Source organism: Coenobita brevimanus, chromosome 101 (genome assembly GCF_032717465.1).
Source record: "Coenobita brevimanus isolate Jiangsu-jjx chromosome 101, ASM3271746v2, whole genome shotgun sequence".
NCBI classification, from domain to species: domain Eukaryota; kingdom Metazoa; phylum Arthropoda; class Malacostraca; order Decapoda; family Coenobitidae; genus Coenobita; species Coenobita brevimanus.
In genome coordinates, this window is record NC_137054.1 from 7,791,399 (window position 1) to 7,805,848 (window position 14,450).

The 14,450-nt window shown below is 40.8% G+C and overlaps 1 protein-coding gene across 1 annotated transcript; it reads left to right on the forward strand.

Annotated features, from left to right (window-relative positions):
* The first annotated feature begins 426 nt into the window (after positions 1-426).
* On the forward strand, positions 427-13,390 carry LOC145414908 (uncharacterized). Its single transcript, XM_080284324.1, has 7 exons — positions 427-478; positions 2,169-2,310; positions 3,905-4,010; positions 7,696-7,833; positions 9,166-9,212; positions 12,078-12,177; positions 13,253-13,390. The coding sequence occupies exons 1-7, from the start codon at positions 427-429 to the stop codon at positions 13,388-13,390; spliced, it is 723 nt and encodes a 240-aa protein (XP_080140450.1).
* The last annotated feature ends 1,060 nt before the right edge of the window (positions 13,391-14,450 follow it).

Genomic DNA, 14,450 nt, shown 5'->3' on the forward strand with positions numbered 1-14,450 from the left:
AAAAAAAAAAAAAAAGAAAAAAAAAAAAAAAATTTGTCTAGTTTTCCCTCAGCATGGTGATTAAGGGTGGTGACAGGGGAGAGGGAGAGACGCAAAGGTGCACACGTACCCACACACACACGGAGAGAGAGAGAGAGAGAGAGAGAGAAACAAGCAGGCATAGACACAAACATACAGTCGTATAAGGAAAGAAAAGCATACTTAAACAAAAAAAAAAAAACACAAATTAGGCTACCAGAAAGAATCTAGTATGATGAAAAAAAAAAAAAAATGATGACAAGATACAGACAAACCAAGCAGATGCAACACCTCCCACACCCCCGTCCGCTTTTGTCTCAAGGTTGTTGTTTTTTTTGTGAAGACTGCGTCGCCCAGGCATATATAATGCCTTACTGCACTTCCCATGGCGCTGTTACCATCGACAAAATGAGAGCATCCTTGGTCATCCTCCTGGCTATCGGGGTCGCCGTGGCAAAAGGTTCGTAGCCGCCTAGACTCCATATATTTTGACGATGAAATGGAGTCACGTCCCCCAGCTTGATTCCTGAACCATGATTAGGTTAGGATAAGTCTGATTAGGTTACGTTCGTGGCTACCTATACTACATTTATCTTTACCCTGGCAATACTTAGCCAGGCTTCCTGTTTGAAAGCTGGACCTGGGTTAGAATGAGATTAGATATGGTTAGGTTACACTCGTGGCTACTTACGCTTTATTTATTCTGACTTGACAGAGCTGAGCCACGCCATCTTCTAGCATGCTGAGCTGCGGTTTGGTGAACATTGAAAGAGTTCAGATTTTTTTTTTTTTTTTGCTCAGATTTTTTTCCAGTTCTATTATTTTCACCCTCAGGATATCCTGTAATTCATTAGTCGTGGAACTTTGGATAATATCATTCTTGTTTTTAAAACTGAGTGTGACACAATGGATATGCATCACAGACAGCAAGTCGTTTCGTCATATGTCACTCATTTCTATTATCTTGTTCCATATATGGTTTTCCCTCTCCTTGTTGCTTATGTCTCTATGGCTTAAATAATTCTTCACACCATTCTTCCCTCCCCTTTTTGGCTTCCCTTTTCATCTCCCTCTCTCTCTGTTTCTGATCTGTATATTGTTTGTATCATATTCACATCTCCCATTCTTTACTTACGAACACTGAATCACAACCTGGTCACTCCTTTCTACTCAATCCTCTCTTATTCTGTAATATTCACTCTTGTCAGGTTATGTTACACTAGAGTTTGCCTTATTTATAAAACTTCCATATTTTTTTTTTCTTTGTATACCCAGCCTATGACATTCATGCTACACAATTGGAACCAACGTATCTGCCTGAACACTCTGATGTCTCCTTCTAGACACTCCACATTATCTTTACTTCTGATACTTTTCCCACTCTATATTGATGTATTTTTTCCCCATGCACTCCCTTCCGTGATTTTCCTTAGGTGGGTTCACTGTACGACCAAATGCTCTTCTTGAAGCCACCCAGTGGTCATTACGTAGAATCGATCTCTGTGGCTCATCTCAGATCCCTGTGTTTCATTTGTTACTATGGCTCACCTCAAATACCTAAAGCATTCTGTTTAATCTGTCCTTATTGAAGCTTTCTCGTGTTTCCTATTCTGTGTTGTCGGCCTACAGCATGTTATCACTTTGCTTTTACTCGGACGGACTTAAAGTTTTTTCCTCTGACGTAAATTTCCAAACTCAGACATTAACTGCTAAAATAAATTTCCGAGTCTGCACAAAACGTCCTTTTTCTCAGTCCGACTCTCCCCCTGATCCCCAAAACCATTGGTTTCAGTAGAGTCTTTCCTCCTAAATAAAATACTCTAGGGTTAGCTGGAGTATGACATAATAAAAATGTCTTAAATCTAGGCTACGGCGCCAGTCAGTCAGTCAGTCAGCCAGTCACTCAATCAACACCTTCAGCATGATTACTTTTTTCCTGCTACCTGCAGGCGACTTTACTGAACTTACGGGACACCTCCAACAACGAACAGATTATTGAAATCTATATTAACTTCTACTTTGGAAAGTCTCTGCAAATTTAAATACAGTCGTCCGTTGATAGCAAGCCTAAAATGTAAAATACGTTCTTCTTCTTCTTCAGGCTAGCCAACCACCACACCCTCCTCACCCTTCTTCCACCTCTTCCCCAGAGTCCCGAGCAGGAGAGAAATACTGCACCTGCTACAGTGAGCTGAATGGCGGCGGCTACAACTACACCTTCTACGATTATGTTCCCGATCTGTCTCCCTACAACTTTACCTCTGACGTCGACAGCTTGAGGGTTCGGGGCATGTAAGTTTTGGAGAGGAGAGAGAGAGAGAGAGAGAGAGAGACTCCAACAGTTTTCTGTCTTGGCAGTGAGAGAATGATCTTAAGGGAAATATATGTTACCCGGAAATATGGGATGCTCCGCGAGTTTTTTCTTTGATTTTTTCCATATTTATTAAAGTACCTCCAGGAGCTTATTCTAGAGCCAGCTGAGTACAAACTAGTATCTCAAAACGGGTCTAGTTCTAAACCACTACGGAGTTAGTGATGACCTTATGGGTGAATTATTAAGAAGACAATTTTTGCCCATTAGGTCATCAGTAACTGTACCTTCGTCGCGGGTGAGATCTGGATCTAGATTGATAACCCTAGAATAACCTCCTCAAGTTTTTAATAGATCTTGCGAGACACTGCATGTAGATTTTTTTTTGCTTTGTTATTTCGTTTATGTATCTTGACGTACCTTGGGTGATCTCTCCCATCCTTCCTCCACGTTCGTAATCACCTTCCTCCTCCTTTCCTACTTTCTCAACTTTCCTCCATAATCCTAACCACTTTTTTAACCCCTTGTCACCTGATGTATCCTCATGTTCCTGGCCACTTTTCAGACAATTTTTCACCTCCTTTCAGTCCTAACCTTGCCAAACATTCCCATCATTTTCCTTTCTCAACTATCCTCTCTCGTTCCCTCCGCGTTCCTAACCATCTTACTTGTTTCCTTCTCCTCTCTCAGTGCCTAACCATCAACCACGTTCCTAACCCCTTCCCTCCCAATCTCCCTTCCTCTCGTCTTAACCATCTCCAAGGTTCCCGATCCCCACCATCCACTCCTAATTTCCTTTCTCTTTTTCCCTTTCCTATCTCCCTTCCACGTTCCGAACCACTTTCCTCCCTCCTTCCTTTTTTACTATGTCCCAGGCCACCTTCCTCCTCTACCCTCCCTCCAGTCTTAATCTTCCTCCAAAGTTTCCTAACCTCCTCCCCCCTTCCCTTGACGTTTCCAACCCTCTTCTCTTATTAACTCCCCCACCCAAATGAGTACATAGCCCTCCCCCTTCCTTCCAGTCCCCCTCGTCCTTCCTCCAGGCTCCTAGCCCAACCCTTTTCCTTCATTCCAAGCTTCCCCGACCCACCACACTCCTAACCCATTTATTCCTCCCTGTTTTCCTTGCAACCCCTTTATTCCTCTCCGTTTTCCTCTCAACCCCTTTATTCCTCCCTGTTTTTCTCTCGACACCTTCATTCCTAACCTGTTTTCCTCTCAACCCCTTTATTTCTCCCTGTTTTCCTCTCAACCCCTTTATTCCTCCCTGTTTTTCTCTCGACCCCTTTATTCCTGTTTTCCTCTCAACCCCTTTATTCCTCCCTGTTTTTCTCTCAACCCCTTCATTCCTCCCTGTTTTCCTCTCAACCCCTTTATTTCTCCCTGTTTTTCTCTCAACCCCTTCATTCCTCCCTGCTTTCCTCTCAAATTCTTTATTCCTCCGTTTTTCTCTCAACCCCTTTATTCCTCTCTGTTTTCTTCTCAGTCCCTTAATTTCTCTCTGTTTTCCTCTCAATCCCTTTACTACTCCCTCTTTCCTGTTTTCCTCCATGTTCCGAATCTTTCCCTCCTGAGGTGGCTCTGCTACGACAACGTCAACTACAAGTATGAGCTGGGCCCGGTGTTCTGGATCCACGGCATTGACTTCGGCTCCAACTTGCCCTTTGGCTTCGCGAATGTGGTAGGAGTTACGAGAGTGCTTACTTAACTTTCCTTATGATAACTAGAAAGCGGCAGAGTTACGAGGATGCAAAGATTTGGAGCTCTGGTGTGAGGACTATTAACCCCTTCAGTTCGATAGATTTAATGTTGATGTGCATGTGTTGGAATGCATTAGAAGTATCTTGAGAACGTTTGGTCATGTGGAGAGAATGGAGAATAGGCAACTGACTATATATAGGAGCGTATGTGAGTGAGGTGAAGGATGGAGGGGAAGGGTGGGACCGATGATGAGATGGAGAGATGGAATGGTGAGGCATATGAGCATGACGGATGTGAGATGTAGAAAGGACAGTCTGATGGCTGAGGACAGGATGATTCGCCTGCGGCTACCATTTTCGATAGTAGGTGTCTGGCTATAGAAAGGTGGATAGGCCATTTTATGTCACTAACTCATATCACGAAATAAAACAGAATGTAGATTTACTCGCTGCTCAAGCATATATATACTGGTATATACATATACAGTATATATATATATATATATATATATATATATATATATATATATATATATATATATATATATATATATATGAGCCTCTGTGGTACAGTGGTAAAGTGTGCGTTTTCGTACATGAAGAACGAGGGTTCACACCCCGCCAGGGTAATAAACTTTGGGAGCCTTCTTGAGGCCACGTACTGTTTTGGCGGATATAAGGGGTGCTGTGGTTGAGCCAGTGTCGCATGCTATAAAGTATGCTTGCACCCAGTCGCCTTGCGCGGGCCAATTACACTTGGTTCACAGACTACACACACATCCAAAGCCACTCCAACACTACAATTACACTTACAAGCACTTCACACCTTACATACAATCTCTACTAGACAGCCTAAGCCTCTTGGTTGATACAGTGGCTGTATCGTCCCCACTTCGGTTGGGATAGGATATATATATATATATATATATGTGTGTGTGTGTGTGTGTGTGTGTGTGTGATTTTATTTATTCATAAGGTACCGGTATCCTTTTTTTTTAATCTCTCCCCTCAGGTCAACTTTTACTTTAAACTCAACCCAGTCTTTCTCGTTAGCGGTTGCATCTGCAATACACAAACATACACTGGACCTTAAACTATTTCGGTGCTGTTCCTGTATCACTTCCTCCCTCTGACTTCCTCATAGCTAACATTAAAATTTCTTCGGTTGTTTTTTCTATCACTAGCCTCAATATTAACAAGGTATACGGGCCAGGTGGGGCTCCTCCTCTTGTCCTCAAGAACTGTACTTTTGTGCTTAGATCTTGCCTAGGTAAACTCTTTCGCCTTTGTCTGTCAACTTGTACCTTTCCTTCTTGCTGGAAGTTTGCTCTCAGTCAGCCTGCCCCAAAGAAGGAGATCATTCCGAGCCGTCTAACTGTCGCCCAGTTGCTTTAACATCCTGTATTTCAAAAGGTTTTGAATCTACTCTTAAAAAAAAAAAAATAATAAAGCATCTTTCCAATTGCAACCTTTCCGATAGTCAGTATGGGTTCCGCCAAGGACAATCTTCTAGCCTATCTTTCAGACTTCTGTTCATCCTCCTTTCGGTACTCTGGAGAAAGCTTTGCCGTTGTACATGGTATCCCAAAGGCTTTCGACTGAGTCTGACATATATATCTTTACTTTCCAAACTGCTCTATTACGTTTTCTATCCTTCTACCTGTGCCTTCATCTCTAGCTTCCTTTCTGTTCGTTCTATAGCCACTGTTGTAGACGGCCACCGTTCTTCTCCCAGAGCTCTTAATAGTGGTGTTCCTCAGGGCTCCGTCCTAACACCAACTCTCTTCCATCTATTCATCAACAATCTTTTAATTAAGCTGTACATCTAACACCATCCACTCGTAAGCTGATGCCTTCACTCTTCACCTTTCCATTCGCTTATCACAACGTCCAGTTCAGTAATTACCTCAGCACACAAGGGATAAGGATATGACACACAAAATGTCTGACTTGGCACATGTCTCTGATTGGGGTAAAAGTAATTTTGTTGTTTTTAATTCATCAAAAACTTAGTTCTTACATCTTTCAACCCGGCAAAATCTGCAGCAGGAGTATCCTCTAATCATTAACAATATCAGACTCAATCTTGCAACATCTTTAAACACATCTGGGGTTTCATTCTCTCGGGATTTATCTTGGAAATATCATATCTCTTGTAAAATCTGCTTCCAAGCGATTAGGTGTACTTAGCCGACTCCGTGTCTTCTTTACCCATGCACAGTTATTGACCTCAATACACGAGTTTTACTCGCCCCTGTGTACAGTCCAACTCTCATGTGTGGGGAGGCTCCCCACATACAGCTCTTCTCAACAAGGTGGAGTCAAAGGCTTTTCGTCCCATTAACTCTCCTTTTACTGGCTCCCTCTAACCTCTGTCTCCTCGCGCACTGCTGCATCTTTATCTCTTTTCTATCGCTGCTTCAATGGTCACTGCTCCTCTGCAGTGTCTGCTTGTATCCCTCCACCACTACGGCGGATGCGTAGCATAAGTCTAGTGCCAACTCTCATCCCTTTTCTGTCCAGCTCCTTAATGCAATAGTCAACCGTTACTCCCAGCCCTTCATGTAAGCAACAGGTCAACTCTGGAACTGTCTTCATCTGTCTATGTTTCCTATTCCCTATGACCTCCAGTCTTTCAAACGCAGTGTGTCCAGGCATCTCGAAACAAATGGATGTTGAATTTGGCTCTGTTATCATTTTTTTTTTCCTTGGAAGGAGTAAGCTTGCAGGCCTCTGGCTTATTGTTCCTTGCAAAAAAAAAAAAAAAAAAAAATACAGAGCACAAACAAACACCTCTCTCTCTCTCTCTCTCTCTCTCACCACATCCACATGTAGGGTATCCCGAAAAATAACAGTAACATATTCTAACCAAACCTCTAGCAAAATTCTGACCAGGGAGAGACAGAATATTACATTTGTATTACCAGTGAACAGTTTGTAAATAATCATACGAAAAGAGCATAATCAAAACTTTTTAGATTAAACAAAAAAATGTTAAGTAGTTCGTCCTTTTGTCATCATTGCAAAGAGACTCATAATTATGGGTCACTAACTAAGCTCATTAAACCCTTTGATGTCACCGCTAGAAGAGTGAGATTAGGCTAGTTATACCTGTGACAAAGACAAGACCAGGCCGGTGAACACATTAATTGTAAACCCCGCCAGCAAACTGTTTCTTTATCATTGTGGCATCATGTAGTTATGAGTAAAATTATAGAGGAATTTGAAAGATGTAAGGACGGTAACACTTTCTTGTATAGTGATGTTCTTCCAAGGAATATAGGCTATATACAGACTTATATTTTTTGCCAAGGGAGTGCTATCATGCAGTTGGAATAAAAGAATTTTAGAGATTAAGTGCAATATTTCTATGTTAACAATGATTTTTGTTTTTGGAAATCTTTATTTATTGTGATTACTTATCACAACAGTTTTGAGTCAAGTCCCATGACCTATTATGACTCTTTAAACGTTAAGTTTCTCTTCCAAACGTAGGGTTGAAGTACATAATAAAGCTGCGAGTGAGAGAGAGAGAGAGAGAGAGAGAGAGAGAGAGAGAGAGAGAGAGAGAGAGAGAGATCCCCCGCCAAAATCAACCTAAGCTAACCAAATCTTACCTCTCCTAACCCACCTGACCTAACCTAACCTCACCTCACCTCTCAAAAGTGCTCATCCCTGCGCTACGTGGGTCAACCTAACTGCCTGAACTGCGACTCGTATACGGTGTACGAGGAAACATTCTTCAACTGGGCCGAGTTCTGCGGCCATGCCGACACCACCACCATGGGGGCTCTCAATGACCAGGTGCAATGTTTACAAATTTTACAGAGTTTGAGTTATGTATAGATTGCTTCTTCAAACCTATCATGGTAAGATACAAACGTTTCTGAACTTAATTTAAGTTTGTGATTACTTGTTTATACACATAGCACTATCCCTGGACCTCTTGAAGACCGGGTTTCATATTTACAAAAATTCTTGACCTTTTATTGTGGATGAGATTGTACTTTCATTTTCACTCAAACAGCTACCGAAAACTTCACTATCTAACATGACTAAATATCCTGGTGAAAAATACGTAAAACACAACGAATTTTCTCCATAATGAACTACTGCGAAGAATAATTGAGTCTGCCACCTGGTGACGCTTCTGTCGCCAAGCTCTGATGCGGGGTAGGCATTGAAAAAGTAGCCAGTGCTTAATTTCTTTTTAATTTTGCCAGAGAGTAAAACACTCCCAAAACATATTTTACTCATCAAATTACTCAGATAGCATGATATGCTACAATGAAATTACAATATGGGAGCCTTTTGATTATATATAACGTATTATAAGTGTCATTATGTAAACTCAGCTTTCGTCAGTTTACTCATCTCTGTAAGCATCACATAGCGACAAAATCAAGGCAATTTTACTAGAACCATCCATAAAGCAAGACAACAGTGATTAAAATATGTCATTCGTTAGTATCCAAAAAAGAAAATAGATATGTAGTCGCAAATTTGGCTGCACCTTTCGATATGCTGCCCTACCTGACTCATGACTTCATAACAATACCTACCTGTTGGACGTCTTGATCATCTTAGTAGCCCAAGTCTAACAAAAAGAATTCTTTTAAATGTTTCCCTGGCTCCATCGCACAGTTTAGTAAGTTTACACTTCAACTCCTCGTACTCTGCTATGGTTATAGTGTCGTACCGCACAGTCTTTTGTTTGGTTTAATATGGCTGATTCACCAACTAAGTAATTGTTAAGTACATTATTTTAAAAGCAAAAGCTTACTTCTTCAAGGCATGCTAAAAATCACAGATCAGAAGTCCTGAAGGTAATCTCTTTTTACTAACTGCACACGATTTATTCAAATATGTGTAAATACACAGCACACTATTTTAGTCCCCGATCTAAGATTCTCTGAGAGTCTGGTTATTCTTTCTTTACAGGTAATATATATGCACCTGACTGAATAGGAAAAAAAATTCCTATATATAGCAGTATTATTGTAAACTTAGTATTAGGTACAATTTCACAGGTCTTTAAAACCCCGCAAAAATATTTAATCAAGGCTGGGCGACGCTAGACCACCTCGTGGCAGACCTCTGAAACAGGGTTTGGTGAAGCCTCTAATTCTTTTCCAGGGTTCCTCCATCATCGTCACCGGTGCGAGTGCTTGGACCTTCTATGAGTGAGTTTCCAAGGATCTTTTAAAGTAATCCTGTTTGTAGTGGCGTTATTGGTTTTGGGAAGAATATGGGGCTGAAAACATCTGCTCTTTGTATGGTATCTACTTTTTGGTGTCTCCTTGATATTTTCTTGTCTCTGTATTTTTTATTCTTCTTCCTCTTCCCCACACCCTGTTCTTTTCTCATTGTTTTTCCCTCCTATGTGGCTCTGTCCATATTCCCATTTTTCCTTATCCCTCTTGTCTTTTCTCTCCATTATTCTAAGAAGGCTGGCATCCTGAATCTTTCTAGAGTGGGATCCATAGACATAAGTTTCACCCTTTCGCCTATATTCAGCTCCCATCAACTAACGCGGCCAAAGAGTTCAGGGGGTGACTGTCTTGCCTAATCATGACAGGCAAAAAATGAAGGAAGTACAGAAAGAAAAAGAGATAATATGAACGACACGCAAAATACTAGCATGAGAAGATGACCTTGGTGAAGGCTGAGTTCCAGGTAGCTAAAAAATAAAAAAGGTGAGTTTTCCTTTCAATGGTGATTCTTCTGCACGTGAAATGACAAAAAAGAATTCACGTAAGATCGTAGTGTAGTCTAGCACATATGGTATTCTCATTCTAGGGAAAAAAAAAAAAAAACGAAAAACTCGTAATGGAACTGAAGATCTTGACTCTACAAAATTAAAGTAAAGGCCACTCATGTTTGTTACCCCTGCCAATGAAGCTGGAGGAGATTACGTATTAACCAGTGTTTGTCTGTTGCTTGTTTGTTTTATTGCTTGTCCACAAGAAGAACAGAAAAGTTATTGACGGTATCAACGAAATTTTGCGGATATCTAGCTCATGTGCCAAGGAGGAGTTGATTATATTTTGGTGATGACTCGAGTCCGAGTTCCGGTTCAGGACTCATTTTTGTTTGTTTGTCCATATGATATCTCAGAAAGCTATTGATAGATTTCAATGAAATTTTGTGTCTATGTGGGTCATAAGCTAAAGATGAGTAGATCAAATTTTGGTGGTGATCTGAAATGTCTTGTATAGGGGTTGACGGAAGTACGAGATCTGTGAGTGCAATTATTATTACAGGAGCACTTGGTAAATGTAGTTCGGAACGTGTCACACCATTATATGATTTAAAAACCAACAATACCTAGAACATTAACATAATAAGCACACACACACACACACACACACACACACACACACACACACACACACACACACTTCCAAGATCAAAATATATAACCACTGTTATTCCCACCAAAGGCTTTCTATATTCTTCATAATGTGTTCCTTACAGCACCTAAAAATTAGTCTCTTCAGTCAGATGACGTATTTCAATTACTCTTGCTGTCTCTAGAAGTTTTTTAGTTTAGGGCAACAGCCCAGAGTCGAGCAAATAAAAAAAAATAATAATTTCCAAACTTTCAGTCATGACAACCCATAATCCCAAATATTCTGGCAGCGCCCCTTTCCCTTTAATAGACTTTATACAAGGTCGTCGTCAGTATTAAGATAGATAATTTTTACAGCCTTAACGTCATTGCTGTATTTATCACTTGTGCATTGATAATAAAATATTAAGTACTAAAGGAAGCTTCCACTTTTGTATCGTTTTCAAACTGGGTTTTCCGTTTGAAATTTTAAATCTCTCTCTCTCTCTCTCTCTCTCTCTCTCTCTCTCTGGCCAATGCGTTTAATAAAATTATATGCCTGCAAAAAATAAGATGAAAATACTTAAATATTTTTATACTACCGTCATTCCTTATAAAAGAATACCACTCCCTCCCCCCCACAGAAAAAAAAAAAAAAGAAAAGGCGAAAACAAATATCCCTCCAATAGGCCACGCGTGACAATTTTTATTAATTTTTTTGTGACCGACTCTGGGCATAGGCTTTACAGCCTGCGTTCAAGGCCCAGTAGTCCTCCTCCATACCATACACCTCTACATGTCACCACTTCGGCGCTAACACCCACCGTCCACACTGAATACATGCTAGGGCTGTCTCATACAGGACTGGTGTATTGGTATTAGCGGGGGTATTTTTACATGTCGGCGGGTCTTCTGGTAGATCAGTAAGTGATATTTATGAAATCCAAATTTCTAAACTGTTCCCTGCCCCAGCGGGATTTCAACCCCGGTCCGTTAGGACTGCAGGCCAACTCTCTACCGATTGAGCCACCGAACTGAACTGAAAAAAGATTTATACTTACGTGCTGATGGCAACACATGTGCGAATGATCTGTAGGAAAGTTAACTTAAGATACGCATTTCATTACTCCTTCATTTATCTCAGAAAGTGCAAAAATGTAAAGAAATGCCGAAAGAGGATTAAACTTTTTCATTATACATAAAGAGGTAAATGTAAGTGCTGCTCTCTGATCCATCTCACCAATGATCTAACCGTTTATGACTACTTCTGAAATATTTTATACAAAGAGGCTGCTGCCACTTGGCCAGGGTGTGCGCTACACCAGAGAGACACCCCACAGCTTGGAAAATACAGGTTCAGCGAGACTTTTCTCGCAGGAAGGATTACGTATGCCTTTCACTGTCTGCCTTACCGCCACCTATGCATTATAAATTTGATTAAAAATATCCGATGGTAACATGAATGAAACCAAAAATGCGTCAACGAATTGAAGGGTTTCAAAGGAAAAGAGACATTCAACCATCACATTACACACACCCAGGGGCCCAATGCTTAGGGGCTTCTTTAACACCACTGACAAACTAATATATTCCACCTACCCCAGGAAAGATCTTTCTCCTACAGGGGTCTCTTGTATATGGGCTTTTCCAGCACTAGAAAAATTTGTTATATTTCACTCAGTCTAATCTAAATCTAAGTCCTCCTCTCCTCTGCCAGGGGCCGCTCGTACACGGGCTACAGCGCGTGCGTGTACCCCGACACCGACCATGATGTGGGACCCAACGGAGAGACCCTCGACCTTGGAATCTATCCCGATGTGAGTATTTTAATGTTGGGTTTTTATTGTACTACACAAAAACGCATGCACATACATACTTGATGATAAAAACATTGTTACATACGCGAGGACACAGTCGCACATACACCTGAACTCTGCCCTACCACCTCAGGTCTAACCTACGAGTAATCTACCCTAGCCGGACTTACTCTGACCTAACCCTCCCCTACGTGCTTAACTAAACTCATTCTGCTGCAATTTACCCTAACATAGGCAAGTTTATTCTGTTATTTTCTTATTACCTTCGCCAATGAAGTTAAAGGAGGTTAAGTATACATCTATGTTTGTCTGTCTGATTGTCCAGACGATATCTCCAAAAGTTCTTAATGAATGTCAATGAAATTTTGTTGAAGGGTGGGCCATGGGGCAAAAAAAGATTGATTAAATTTTGGGGAGGATCCGGTTCCGGATCCTATCTCCACGGATACGAATCCGGATCCGGATCCTTTTTAATGGTAATGGTATTGAAGGAGGTAAGCGTTCTCTGAGAGCTTTCTGGTTTAATCTGCATCATTTTTGCCGTCAAAAACAATAGCTAATTCACTAATTTCCCCAAACGACACAAATTACGAAAAAAAAAAATCCATTCACAATAACATTAGAGAATCTGGTGGTCTAGTGGTCAAAACGCCCCAGATGGAGTGATAACCCTCCCTTGCGTCCATGGTTTCCAGACCCAAGAAGTGAGTGGAGGTTTATCGATCCTTAAAGGCAACACTTGGAGTAGGCTGGTCAACTACCCTTAAATGTACTCGACTACGGTAGCCTAACCTCGGGCAAGGACGCCCCGAAGGGGGTGATCTGGGCTTGGCTGTTATTATTATTATTATTTTTTTTTAATATCTCAAGGCTATTTTATTCATATTAAGATACAGTTTTACGGAATAGAGAGAGTAGATGCAGTTTTCATGAACCCCTTCACAGCCGGATTTCCCACCTGATAAACATAAAATCTTTTAGTAGTAGGAAGAATTAGAGCGAGAGAAAAAAATGTCTTTTGAGTGAAGAGATGATATTAAAATAAAAATCTAACCTAAACTTGATTACTTCCCAGGTGACCTCCATAGGCTTCTACGACAACGCCATCAACTCGGTGCGTCGAGGCTGCTACTCCAAGAACGTCTTCAAGGCCGAGCCCCTCAAGGCTGAGGTCAAGGCTAAGAACGGTGCCTGGGGTTACATCAAGAAGTAGGCCTAATCCCTCGCCTCGTCCCAGTGGCATTAACATCGTACTCTTAACTCTCTAAGCCACAATTATTTTTTACCCTGCAGATTTAACCTTTTCACTTCGATTTTGTCATTTCTGTTTTATTCTTTCTATCTCCAGACGATTTTATTTAGCACAGGAAAGACATCTGGTACTGAAGAGGTTAATAAAGTCTAAATGTAACCCTAGTTAGAGATGTCTCTTTCAAAAATAATGTCCTGGAAGTAGCAAGAATAAGCAAATAGGTCACTAGATTGAATGGGTTAAAGACTCGAGGATTGTTAAACATCGATAAATATTCAAATACGCGCAGACACGACTGTTGTCACGAGGAGTTTAGAATATACATTTACCACACACGTTTCTTTTATTGGATTAATTTAACCCCTGAAGTTTGAGAGATCTGTCTGTAGTCAAAAAATAAATAATAATAAAAATGGTGCCTTCGTAGTGAGGAAAACAAAAGAAAAGCAACACTAACATACTAACCCACTGAGTGCTTTTTTCCTTCACTTGGAGATTCTACTTTGGGCAACGCCAGACGATTTTACTCAGCTGGGGAGAAATTCAACACCAAGAATGCTGACCACTGGCATCTAAAGCTACTTGCAGCCAGGTGGAACTTAGTCACTATAATTTTAAGCCACGTAGATCAGTAACCATTTATGCAACCAGACACATTAGCTACTCTTTTATGTAAGCACTCCAGACCATACATATGTCTAACCACACAGGCTTTCAACCGCACAAGATAAAAGTCACTCAATCCCTACTTAAAGACTTCACCCATCATTTTTATTGAGTTTGAAAATAATCGTAGATACAATTCCTAGTCCCCAAGCCAATTTGCTTCATTGTTCTTCCTGAGATTTTTTACGCTGCCGTTTCAATGACACCACCAAAACTAAGTAACTATAAATAATTGAAAAGAAATTACTAACATATTAACTCCTGGGAGTGCTGCTGATATGAAACTAAGAGTGTTGGAGGCGTTTATGTCGTGAATATCCTGGATCGGCTCTGGAATATGGCATCTAATACTAAA